The sequence below is a fragment of the Thalia democratica genome, chromosome 2, assembly GCF_965202585.1.
Source record: "Thalia democratica chromosome 2, ktThaDemo2.hap1.1, whole genome shotgun sequence".
Taxonomy (NCBI): Eukaryota; Metazoa; Chordata; class Thaliacea; order Salpida; family Salpidae; genus Thalia; species Thalia democratica.
Genome location: NC_139166.1, coordinates 50917200 through 50929017, shown reverse-complemented (window position 1 = coordinate 50929017; position 11818 = coordinate 50917200). Strand labels below are relative to the sequence as shown.

The 11818-nt window shown below is 29.4% G+C and overlaps 1 protein-coding gene across 1 annotated transcript; it reads right to left on the bottom strand.

Moving 5' to 3' along the window:
- Window positions 1–4105: 4105 nt before the first annotated feature.
- Window positions 4106–8031, bottom strand: LOC145829382 (sodium- and chloride-dependent GABA transporter ine-like). The gene is made up of 3 exons (XM_082937153.1): window positions 7895–8031; window positions 6094–6425; window positions 4106–5521 (listed from the first exon to the last, which is right to left on the bottom strand). Exons 1-3 carry the CDS (start codon window positions 7996–7998, stop codon window positions 4212–4214), a joined length of 1746 nt encoding a protein of 581 aa, XP_082793279.1. The 5' UTR covers window positions 7999–8031; the 3' UTR covers window positions 4106–4211.
- Between the last annotated feature and the right edge of the window lie 3787 nt (window positions 8032–11818).

Genomic DNA, 11818 nt, shown 5'->3' with positions numbered 1-11818 from the left:
GAGTACCTGGGTTCTAAGAAACTTTAAAAAATACTTTTTATTTTTATGTAACAGAATTTGGTTTTTAAGTATATTTTATAAAATATTTTAATAAGTTAAAAGTGTCTAAATTTTTTTTGGTTTTTTGGGTTATTAAAATTTTATAAAGTTGAACTAAATTTGAAAAAGGATGTATAATTAACATTTTTTCTAATATAAATATATAAAAACAAAATATTTGAATCATATTTATCGCATCAATATTCTAACTTTTTCTGAAAAAATAAGCACAAATAAATCTAGTATTCTAGATAATGTGTTGTTGTTTTATTACATAACTGGTATATAATGCTCCATATATTTAGGCAAAGTAGAGCAATGTGTGTATTATAAAAATTAAACACTACTTTAAGCGTGTAAAATGTTTAGATAATGCTTTGAACTTTAAAGTTACTTTTATGAAAATAAAAGGATTAGAAAATTTATGAGTTTTGTACTTTTGTTAGGAATCTTAATCAGCTATTATTATTAACTGGTTTGTAATGATTTAGCTTTAAAATTCATTACTTGTTTTTAAAAGCTTGGTTTTCAAATATGATTAAGTTATTTTAATTTCATAATTATAACACAACTTATTAAAAACTAAAGTATTTGTCAAAGTTTTGAAACCTACTTGGACTTTAAGATATTTTAACTAACCGTAAAATAAAAAACTAGTCTTGTTTTATAGTAAACTAATAATAGCTATTGAAATTTTTGCAAAAATTTTAGCTAACCAGTTCAAAGTAGTAAAGAGTCTACAGGGGGCCATAAGGTCATAGCTTGAAATTCACATTAAATATTCTGGAGTTGTCTACTCTTTTAGTTTTGAGTTTTATCTTTTGAGGGTATTGTCAAACTGAAGTTCATTGTCATACTAAACTAGTTGTCAAGTGAAACTTCAATATTAATGTATTATTCCGTTAATGTCACTGACTGTTCTGTTTTTGCAAGTCATGCAAAATGCGTCAAGTTTTTCTTACTGAGATGGCAAGAATATATGTTTAACTTTAAGTTTAATGCCTTTACTACAGAGTACATTAATGAGCAAAAGCACTTTTCCCAAATAGTTTCGTATAAAGTACATTCAGTTCCCAAACCAATCTACTATGAGTGTAAAATCAGAGAGCCATTCCTTATTGGAAAATTGAACAAAATCTTTATACTTTTCTTTCACTTTTAAAATCTGCCGAATTTGTGATAAAAGGTCCCAAACGCGTCTCAAAATTTTCCCTAAACTTAATTGAAATGTTAAGTTATGCAGTTTAACTGAAAATAGTTTTAACTTTTTTTTGAATAGAAAAAAGTTAATTTTTTTAATATTGATATAAACAACTCACTATTTATTTAGGAAAAACCGTTGTTGTTGACTTGTTGTTTGTTTATGAATGTCAGTGACATGGTAAATTGACAAAGGTATATATTTAAAATACCAGACTTGAATAAACTATTTGCTTAGGGTAATTTGACAAAAGGATATTCTAAATCACTTTGAACTCGAAAAAATATTAGGAAAAAATGGTTTTTATAAAATTAAAAGCCATTTTTAAACATTTTTTTGAAGCCTAACTCTTACATTTAGTTTTGTAAAAATATGATACAAAGATTTTACAAGTTTTGTAGTATAGACCTTGGTGGGCCGTTCACTTTCATCCGCGGGCTGGACTTCATTGAAATTTAAAAAACGTTAGGGGCCAGTCATTTTCACTCTGCGGGCCAGATCCGACCCGCAGGCCGTGCGTTTCCCGCCCCTACTGTACATATACATGTAGTTTGGTGCTGTAATGGCTATCTTCCTTTGATAACACAATGATAAAACACAAGAAGTTGAGGGGTTTTTTGAGTTGGAATAAGAGTTGAGTGTATGCATGTTTTTATCAAATATCATTGGCTGATTTTGCTGGATCTTCTTTTGAGTTGTTTCTCTAGATTGTTATTCACACGTAGTGCAAAAGCACTATATCATATACTTGTTTTGTGAACTATTATTTTTGTTAGTTTCTTTGAAAATATTCACTGAGCTTGTAAGGAAGAAAGAAAGAAAAATGTGAATGCTCACAACTAAGGTCAATGGATTGGTGTGGAGAAAGACCTTTCGGTCATCGAGCTGAACACCATTTACTTGTAACTAATTCTTTGAGCTAACTTTAAAACAACAATGAAAAAATAAAACAAAAACTTAGAAAGTAACTGTATATACAAAATTTTTTTTATTAAGTTTAAAGATGGTAAGCACCCTTTTTTAACCCATTACTGCCAATATTGACCATGGAAACCATAGTCTACCATGGGCTCCACACCGTCTCCTCACCTATACTTCTATTTTTATGATCATGTATATTCACTTTTTTTTTTGTTGCCCTTTCTACAAGAGCAACCACAAAAAATGCAACAGATATCTCAAAATTGAATAAATGGGGAGAGTTTGTAATGTCAGTATACATAAAATATTTAGTAATGTCATAAAACTGAAAGAGCGCCATGTATTTTAAAATAGTGTCTTTAAATTTCTAGTATATGTGTTTGTAGGTAAATAAAAATAGAGCAAAAAAAAATGTTGTTTAACTGTTTTATAGATTTGTAAACAATTCAGTTTTAAACAATAAAATCTAGCACTAATAATTGATAGAATTTGTTTAAACTACTTAAAATAAAATCACTCCTAACAATAAACAGCTAAATTTAAAAACCAAAATAATAAAACTTAACAAATATTCTGAAAATTAAAGTAATATTAAAAGTATTTAATTAAGTTAAATAAACTGTTTGTAAACCTAAAACTAATTTTTAACAAATAAAATTAAATAAGGGCTTTTAAAAACTTAATTTTAAATTCAAAAAAAAAAAGAACAACTGTTTCATGTAGCTTTTTGTGTAATTTGTTTACTCCTGTACTGCACAATGTACATTTTAGTCTTTGTTTCTAAATCAGATAGATGATGATTGTAGCAATAACCTTCATGATATTTTATTGTTGTTAAATAAAGTTATATACATATACATATTTATTTATGATAACAACAAATTTAAACAGTACTCTTTCTTTATTAAACTAACACATGTTTATGTGTGTTAACAAGTTTATACACTTCAACGTAGATATGAAAGTTAACTCCTAAAGTCCTAACACACAGACACGTGTTTTAGCTTAGTAAAAAAAGAGTACTGTTTGAATTTGTTGTTATTATATATTCCAGTGAATTTGTTTCGCTAGAATCTTTATCAGCAAACGATTAACTTTAAAATTTGAATTGTTATATCTATTTATATTAAATACAAATTTTACAGTACTTCTTTTATTATACCGACATATGCTTCTGTGTGTTAATGGATTAACACACTTCAACTGGGTTATGAATGAAAGAAAAAAAAAAGTTATAAACAAACACTTAAATTTATATTTTGAATAATTATATCTATTTATATTCATTTAAATAGTTCGGGAGTGTTTATTTTTAGCTCAGTGACTTTGCTTTAACAGTGCTTTATGACTTTAATTAGCATTATGATAACAAGCTTGAGTCAAAAACAAATACTTTCTTTTCTTATTGTTTTTATCTTATTTTTTTAAACTAGTTAAACTTTAACTACAATCTTATCAGAAAGCACTGCTCTAAAGGTTTGCGCAGGAAATTTTAAGCAGTATGATGTGGTAACGAAATGATTTTAAAGTTTTAAAATGTTAAATATAGCAGTTCGGTGATTTTATAGTTGAACTTTTTTATTCAGGAAAATGTTCTGTAGAAGTTTTTGTAGTTGTGCTGAACTAACTTTTAATGTTACTAAACACTTAATATATTAAAAAACAAAAAAAATACAGATTATATTTTAACAACATTTAGTAATAATATAACAATTTTAAACACCTAGTTCAGTTTGATTTTTCTCTGATAAAATAACGTCATGAATTTTACTCATTATAATGCTGATACTGCTTACTCAACTAATGACAATTAAGACTATATCTATATAGTAGTAATAGTATAAAAGTACAACTTAAATTTACAACATATGAAAAGTATTTTATAAACTTTTTTATGAACATAAATATAACTATTTGCGACAAAACAGAAATATACAAGACTAGAATAACATTTATAAAAACTTCAACTAAATTTATGTTTATCGAAAAAAACAATATTAGCTTAAATTGTAAAACTACATAAAAGTTACACACTTGTAACTGTTTAAAACTAAAGTAAGCTTTCAACTTTTTCATCGCTAAACTTCTCTTCAGGACTATGCTCTGTTCCAACTTCGCCGACGCTCATCACTTTTCGAGGGGAAATGGAAGACTTGAGCCTTTGCAACAAACCTCCTTCGCAGCTCAACAACTCAACCAATGCAAACAGAGGGATGCAGACCAGTGAGGAGGCGGTGATGAGCCACCCTATCGAGTGCGCCCACCCCGGGTACTCGTACTTGCCGTAGGTGGGGGGTTTAAAAGTGACCACCTTGGACACCAGAATGACGCCCATCACCAGGGGGGAGCCGAACAGCCACGAGTAGGTGAAGTACTTGCTCGTGCTCTTCCCAGAGACATTTTTTATGTCCCTGGATATTCTTTTCGCTCCGTACAGCCAGCACAGCGCGACTATCTCGAAGAAGGCGATGACTAACAAGGCGATGATGGTGTCGTAGTTGTCCAGCAGGTTGAAGAAGTAAATTCCGCCGTTGAACAGGTTGGGCAGGCCGGCAATGAAGGCGACAATGCACACGAACAGGGACAGGAGCTGCTTGCTGCCGCCGAAAAACCTCTTCATGAACCTTCCGCCATCCGAGTCGGCCAGGGTCGTGATGACCACTTCGACGTACGCAAACTGCGAATCGACGCCCAACATGATCAGCGTGAGAAAGAAGAGAGCGGACCAGAGGTAGGGAGCGGGTAGGTTTTTGAAAATCTGCGGGTACACGATGAACACCAGCTCCGGTCCCTCCTTCACCACCTTCTCCACGCTGGTATGGAACAGGTGCGCCATGTGGCCCATGGCGGAGAAAATGACCAGTCCGGAGACCAGGCTGGTCATGGCATTGACCCCCGCGATGGTCAGTGTGTCCTGCAGTAAATGGCCTTTCAGGTCGTTGTACGACGAAAAGGCGATCATGGCTCCGAAGGCGATGCCGATGGACATGAAGTTCTGCGCGGCCGCCTTCACCCAAATGTCCATGCTCAATATCTTACCCCACTTTGGTTTCAAAAAGTACAATACACCGTCGGTGGCGCCCTCGAGCTGGCAGCTGGCGATTAGCAGGGTGACGAGGAGCACGTAGGGCAGGATGACGGTGACGTAGGCCACCTTGCCCACAGACCTGGTCCCCTTGAATATGCACAGGTAGCAGACGAGCCAGGCGAGGCAGAAGCAGCCGAACAGGTCCCACTTGACCGATCCCATCTCGTCGATTCCAGGGGATTTTTCCAGCACGACGTTCTCGAAGAAGTCCTGGGTGGGAGAGTGCCTCTGGTGGTGGGTGTTCGATGAGTTGCTGCTGATGTTCATGTTGCCTGAAAGATAGTTGAGCGGTTTTTGATAAATATCTAATATTTCGATGTAGATTTCAATATTAGTTTTAGGTTGAATAAATAATTATATTACAATTTTGTAACGGTAAAAAAATTGGTAGTATTTTTGTTATAACGATATAAAAAATGAGCACAAGCAATGTTGAAAACTTTAAATGAATTTCAAGTGGAAGAAAACAACTTTTTCTGTATCACAGTTTGCTTATAAGAAAAAAGCTTTCTACACTCATAAACTGTTTAAGCTTTGTAATTTATCTAAAATTGGTATAAGGTATATTTAAGAGGATTAATAAGTTAGCAGGTAGAAGTAAACTATTATATGCTTAGTTTTATAAAAGTGGCACTTTCATTGTATAATATTTTAGTTATTTAAGAATTTTCGGTGCTTAAGCTTTAGTTTTTTGTATAAAATTTATTTAAATTATTTTAATGCTAAAACGACACAGTACTAGCTGTTCATGCTCTCAACCATTCCTTTCACCCTGGCACAAAAGAACACCAAAACAAACACATTTAACACAATTGACTCTATCAGTTAAAAACAAACATCAAACCTGAAGCGAGCTCGGTGCAGTTCTCGCTCGCCCACTCCCGGTCGCACGAGTACCACGGCAACTCCGTGGTGAACGACTTGAACAGGTAGTAGATCGCCCACGTGATGATGACGTTGTAGTATGACGCAAGCAAGAATGTCATGACGACCGTCGCCACCCCCACGCCCGCCATCAATGGGCACAGGGTGGCGATGGCGTGCACCGGCCCCGCCCTGGTCAGCTGACCCACGGCGAGTTCCAGGTAGAGAAGGGGAATTCCCACGAGGAGGAGGGTGAGGAAGTAGGGGATGAGGAAGGCGCCCCCGCCAGACTCGAAACACAAGTACGGAAATCTGAAATTTAAAAAAAAAATGTTTTTAGTATTTTTCTCGATTTATTATTTGAAAAAAAAATATTATGTTTTTTATATTGTTTTGGTGGCTTAAACAATAGTTGTCAAGTAAGCAGGTAGGTAAATAACATAAGAATTAGAAATATAACTGAAGAGTGCCAAAAAGTATTGAAACAAGGTCTCGGAAAACAAAAAATTCAAGACACATTATACTAAAAGCTAACAAAACCTCTTATTACTTTAAGTAAACAAAAAATAACTAAATAATTTTACATAATAAAAGTATAAGAAAGAACTATAAAAAAGGAGAAAAAAAACTCATTGATCTAATAAACAAATAAGCATAAACATAGCTACAAGGTTAAATTTTGAAAGAAGAATAAACCAAATGCTAATTAAACAATATAACAGTAAAAGATGAAAGAGATAAATTCTATAAGAAACAAGAAACACGGATAATAAACCTTTTAAGTTCGAATATTGTTATAATAAGCAAGCTAAAACTTGAAAGAATATACAAAATAGTTAAAGAAAAAAAGTTTAAGATAAATTAAGTTAAAGCAACATCACCAATCTTTGAAGTTAATGGAGATATAAACGAAAATATGCTAAATCCAAGGTCTTTACATAAATCATGAGTTAAAGAATGAAACTAAAGTATTCGTATCTACAGAGTTGTCCTTAAATTTAAAAAAAATTGTTGAAAAAATAAAAAACTTTTAATAATAAGCTAAGATAAAAGTAGAGATTTAAAATAAACATATAATAGGCTGAGCGCAAAAACTATCAAAGTACGTTAAGGCAACTGAGATATCCAAGTTTGTGCATAATTTTGAAAAAGTAGAAAACAAAATAAAATACTAAATTTAAACAAAATCAGGTAAAGAAACCAGCAAACTGTGTTGAGCAGAATTCTTAGCCATATTGATTCTAAATTGAATACTAAACTGTACCAGCAAAAGAAGCGATAAATCAGAAAACTATACTATTTTAGCATTAAGTTACACTAAACTTAATATTTTTTAAAGTTTTACTGTAGTATAGTTAATGCACATATATTTTATTTTAAGGTTGAGTACAAAAAGTTTATCAATTAAATCTTAATTTAAACTTTAACATATTAACTTCGAAAACTATTAAAAACTAAAGAAATTATTAGCTTTAAGTCTAATAGAAGGTATAGTGAGTAGATAGTTTAATATTAGTTTAAAAAATACTACTAATAAACAGATATTTACGGTTAGTTCTTAAAACTTGATCTAAATCTCTTGAGCTTTATATATAAAGCATAGCTTTTATAATTAGAATTTAAAAAACTCTGTTTTAGATCGTTTTAGTTATATTTTTTAACAATTAAACTGCCTTTAGTAACAATGAAAGTTTAAACCAAGACAAAAATCTATATGAAACCAAATAAACAAAATTGTAATGACGTATAAATTAGTACAAAGGTAAATTTAGTAAACGAACCTCCAAATATTACCAAGACCAACAGAGTATGCAACACAGCTCAATAGAAATTCTTTTTTGTTCTTCCAAGTTTCTCTATCGGTTCTTGCACTTTCTACCAGCATGTTTATCAGTTTTTTTTAATAATTGTATACTCTGATTTTATGTAAGCGTAGCTTAACTAAATTAATCAAACAATTAAACTTTTATGAGTTCATTTTTTTTACTGATGTAAACTTTTTTTTAATTTAAGAAGTTATAAGTTCTTTTTATGCAATGCAGCTTTGTTTATTTAATTTCAATTTTATTACTATACAAACAATTCAGTCTTTGTTTTTTTTCTTTTTTTTATTCATATCCTGAAGAATTGTTTTTACAGTGAAACATCGTAGTTTAAATACAATGCACTTGTTGAAATCTTATTGTATAATTAGTTATAGCTAAAATAGAATTGTTTGTTTAATTTATGTGGTTTTTGAGATATGGTCCTTTAATTTTTTAGTAATCTTTAAGTTATATGAGTTAGTTTTTTTGTTATTTGAACTTTCATGTAAACCATATATTCGTGAGCGTTTACAAAAATTAAATGTTTCAAGTTTTGTATACGCGGTATAAAAAAGAATAAAGTCTAAAGACTGATTCAGTGCTTCACCCAATGCGGTGCCCCTGGTACCAATGAGGTTTTTAGATAAGTGAACTTTTTTTGTATAATCGAAGTAAATTTGTAAACATATGCAGCATTATTACATTTGACAATTATACTCTAAGCTTAGTAAATAAATAACAGTTTAAAATCAATAAATAAACTATAAACAATATCATAAACCTTAATACTATAATACAAAAATAAAAAACAATAAATTTCTATAAAAACGTTATACCATACAATTTTAATTTAAAAATATAAGAAAAGAATGTTTCTAACTTTTTTGAAAAATATAGTTGATTCATTACGTAGCAAGTTTCATGTATTTGTTAGCTATATACAGAGGTCATAAACTGCATGTTATTTGCTTGTTATGTGAATTTAAACAATTCAGTTATTTCAAGAAATATTTTTTTAAACTTTTGAATATAAGATATAACAAAGCAGGTGATTTATTACTATTATATTTATAAGTTTATAAAAAAAATTAATTAGTGTTTTAAATAAAACTTAAAAACGAAATAGCTTATAAAAGTTCATTTAAATAATATCTAAGGTTTTAATTTTTACTATTGTACTTTTGAACAGATACTACTAACTTCTTCTTAAACTAAATATCACTACAAAGCTAATGAAACATTTCATTATAACTAATTTGTTAGAAAAACAAATAAATCATCAGGCTGTTTCGACTTCAATGAAAACTATTAAGTAAATTTATTGCTTATTTGAAAAGTATTTCAAAACTCGTTAAAATATATATTCTGCAAAACAACCTTTAATATCTAAAGAAATACTAATAAACTTTCATTAAACAAGTACATGAAGCTTAAAATAACTTTTATGTTATATTAGTTTAGTAAACGAAAATAAGAGCTCAAATACTTAGTCCAAGGACTGGTACACGAAGAACCTTTCGGTTATCGAGTCGCACACAACGGATACCTTTGGAAGTCTTGTCCAGGACAAAACTTATTATAAACTAATAACACGTAGATAAACAACCAGTATTTTTTAGCCGAATTTTTTTCTTAATGTTTCTAACAAAGTAAAGACTTAAAAGTTTGTTATTACTTATTTAAAAAAAATTAACATTGTTTTTCTGTACATAGCTTATATTTTAAAACTAACAGGAAATATTTCGTTATTGTTAATTTATATTTAATTACTTTCAACCAAGGCGTTGCGTTGGGTGTAACATTGGAGCAGGTTCTGCTTCTAAAAAAGTTAACTTATAACGATATTTAAAAACTGTTTTTTATAATAAACTTCTGTTTACAAACGGTTTGTTGTAGTGTTTTTATCACACTATTTTTTTTTTTTGTATCAAGTTAAATAGTTTTCAAAATACTTGTAAATTTTCCGCACCCCCTAAAGAAAATACCACGCGTCGCAACTGCTTTCTACTGAAGCTTATCAAAACAGTATCTTAGTAACAATTGACTGAACTGAAATGTACTGAAATCAAAACTTTAAATGTTTATAAAACATTTAATGACGTAAAAATTGAGTGTAAATTAGAGTTTCAAACTTCTTTAAATATGTCTGCTAGAAAAACATACTATTTACTTGTTCTGAGTATTACAATTAAATCATACCAAAACGAACCAACGATAAAAATTTACAATTATAATACTAAAGTTTTAAAATATTTTAGAAAACCATCACTATAAAACTACTTAAATTAAAGATTTAAAGAGTATTGTCTAATAAACGAACTTCTTTGCTTACATAAACTGGACTTTAATGATTGAGTACGTAAAGCTTCCAGAATATGTAGCTGAAAATAATTAAATTTTCGTAGACATTAATTTAATCCTTAGACAATTTTGAAATTCTATCTTTTCAATCTCTTATTACATCATTTTATGTTTTGTAAACTCTTAAAAGTTTTGATTGAACACATGAATAAGTACATAAAGCTTTTAGAATATGTATCTGAAAAGCATTCTTTTCTGCTATATTTTCTGAAAACCTTTTGTACTCAATCATTAACACTTTACGTAAGTAGAAAAAGTTTTTTTACCACACTATAATTCTGTTTTGATAAGCATTAGTTTGACCTACTAAACAATAGACACATAAAAATAAATGTTGGTGTTAAATTCTTTAAATAAATACTTAAGACTGTATCTAGATTTTTAAAATTTGTTGTACTAAGTTGTGTAACATTTTAGTATGTATTTTCATGAGATCTTATATCGGAATATGTTGTGTAATAGAATGTAACAAAATAGTTGTGAAAATTTCATTCAAAACATAAACTTCTAAAAAGTATTCAACTTTCGGAAATACCAGTTTTGTTTCAGAAATGTTTTTACACATTAGTTCTTTAGTCTATCTAGCATTTTAAACTAAAAATTTTTATGATTAAATCCAAAAAAAAGTATGTAGTTTTGCTTAATAAAAAGTTGTAAACATACAAAGACTTTGTGCGAAAAATAGAAAAACAATTTTAAAACGTGGCAAAATAGATAATACTAAACTTTTAAGCGGATTACGTGAACAGTTAAGCTTGTTAAATTTTATAAAAAACATATTATTATAATTTTCTAATTTAAGTTTAGTCCATTTAGTCATACCCAATTATAAAGTCTTCAGCTAGCTAAAACGTGAAGACTCAAAGACATTTTCAAATGAGACAAAAGATTCTTTTTTTAAGTTGCTAAAAAATAAGTCACATTGAATAAATGTTTTTTAAAACTTAAATTTTCACGTTTGAATTTATTAACTAAAAACTAGAACAACTAAACAAAAATTACATTGCCAGTTTTATTTTTTAGTCAGTTTTGTTTTCAGTATAACTATAAACTTCCTTTTAGCCGTATCATTAATATTCTTTTTAGATTAATTTAATTTTAAAAGTAGTATAAAGTTGATTGTTTTAGAAAACTAGTAGTCAACTTTACAATGAAGTCTTATACTTGGAAAATTTACTTAAATGGTTTTATAAAACAATAAAAAAACATAAATTCTACTCTTTAGTAGAGATGGGGAAAGCTACAGTTTTTGTTTCAAACAAAAACATTATTTTATATTTTAGCTATTTTGAGACTTTAGTATTGTACTTGATTATGCAATACTATTTTTTTCTATACTGACTTCCAAGTTTTCTAAAAGTTTATGGTCCACTTTTATTAAGTGTTCAAAACGCTATATCAAAAAGTAAATTTAATGTTTTTTGTGTACTTAAGAATCTACACGCTTGTTAAAGTTTTGGTTTATTAATTATAAAATTTACTTTAAAATTTTTAACACATTTGTAAAATTATTTGTATAGGGTGTTCGCGATTTAGCAA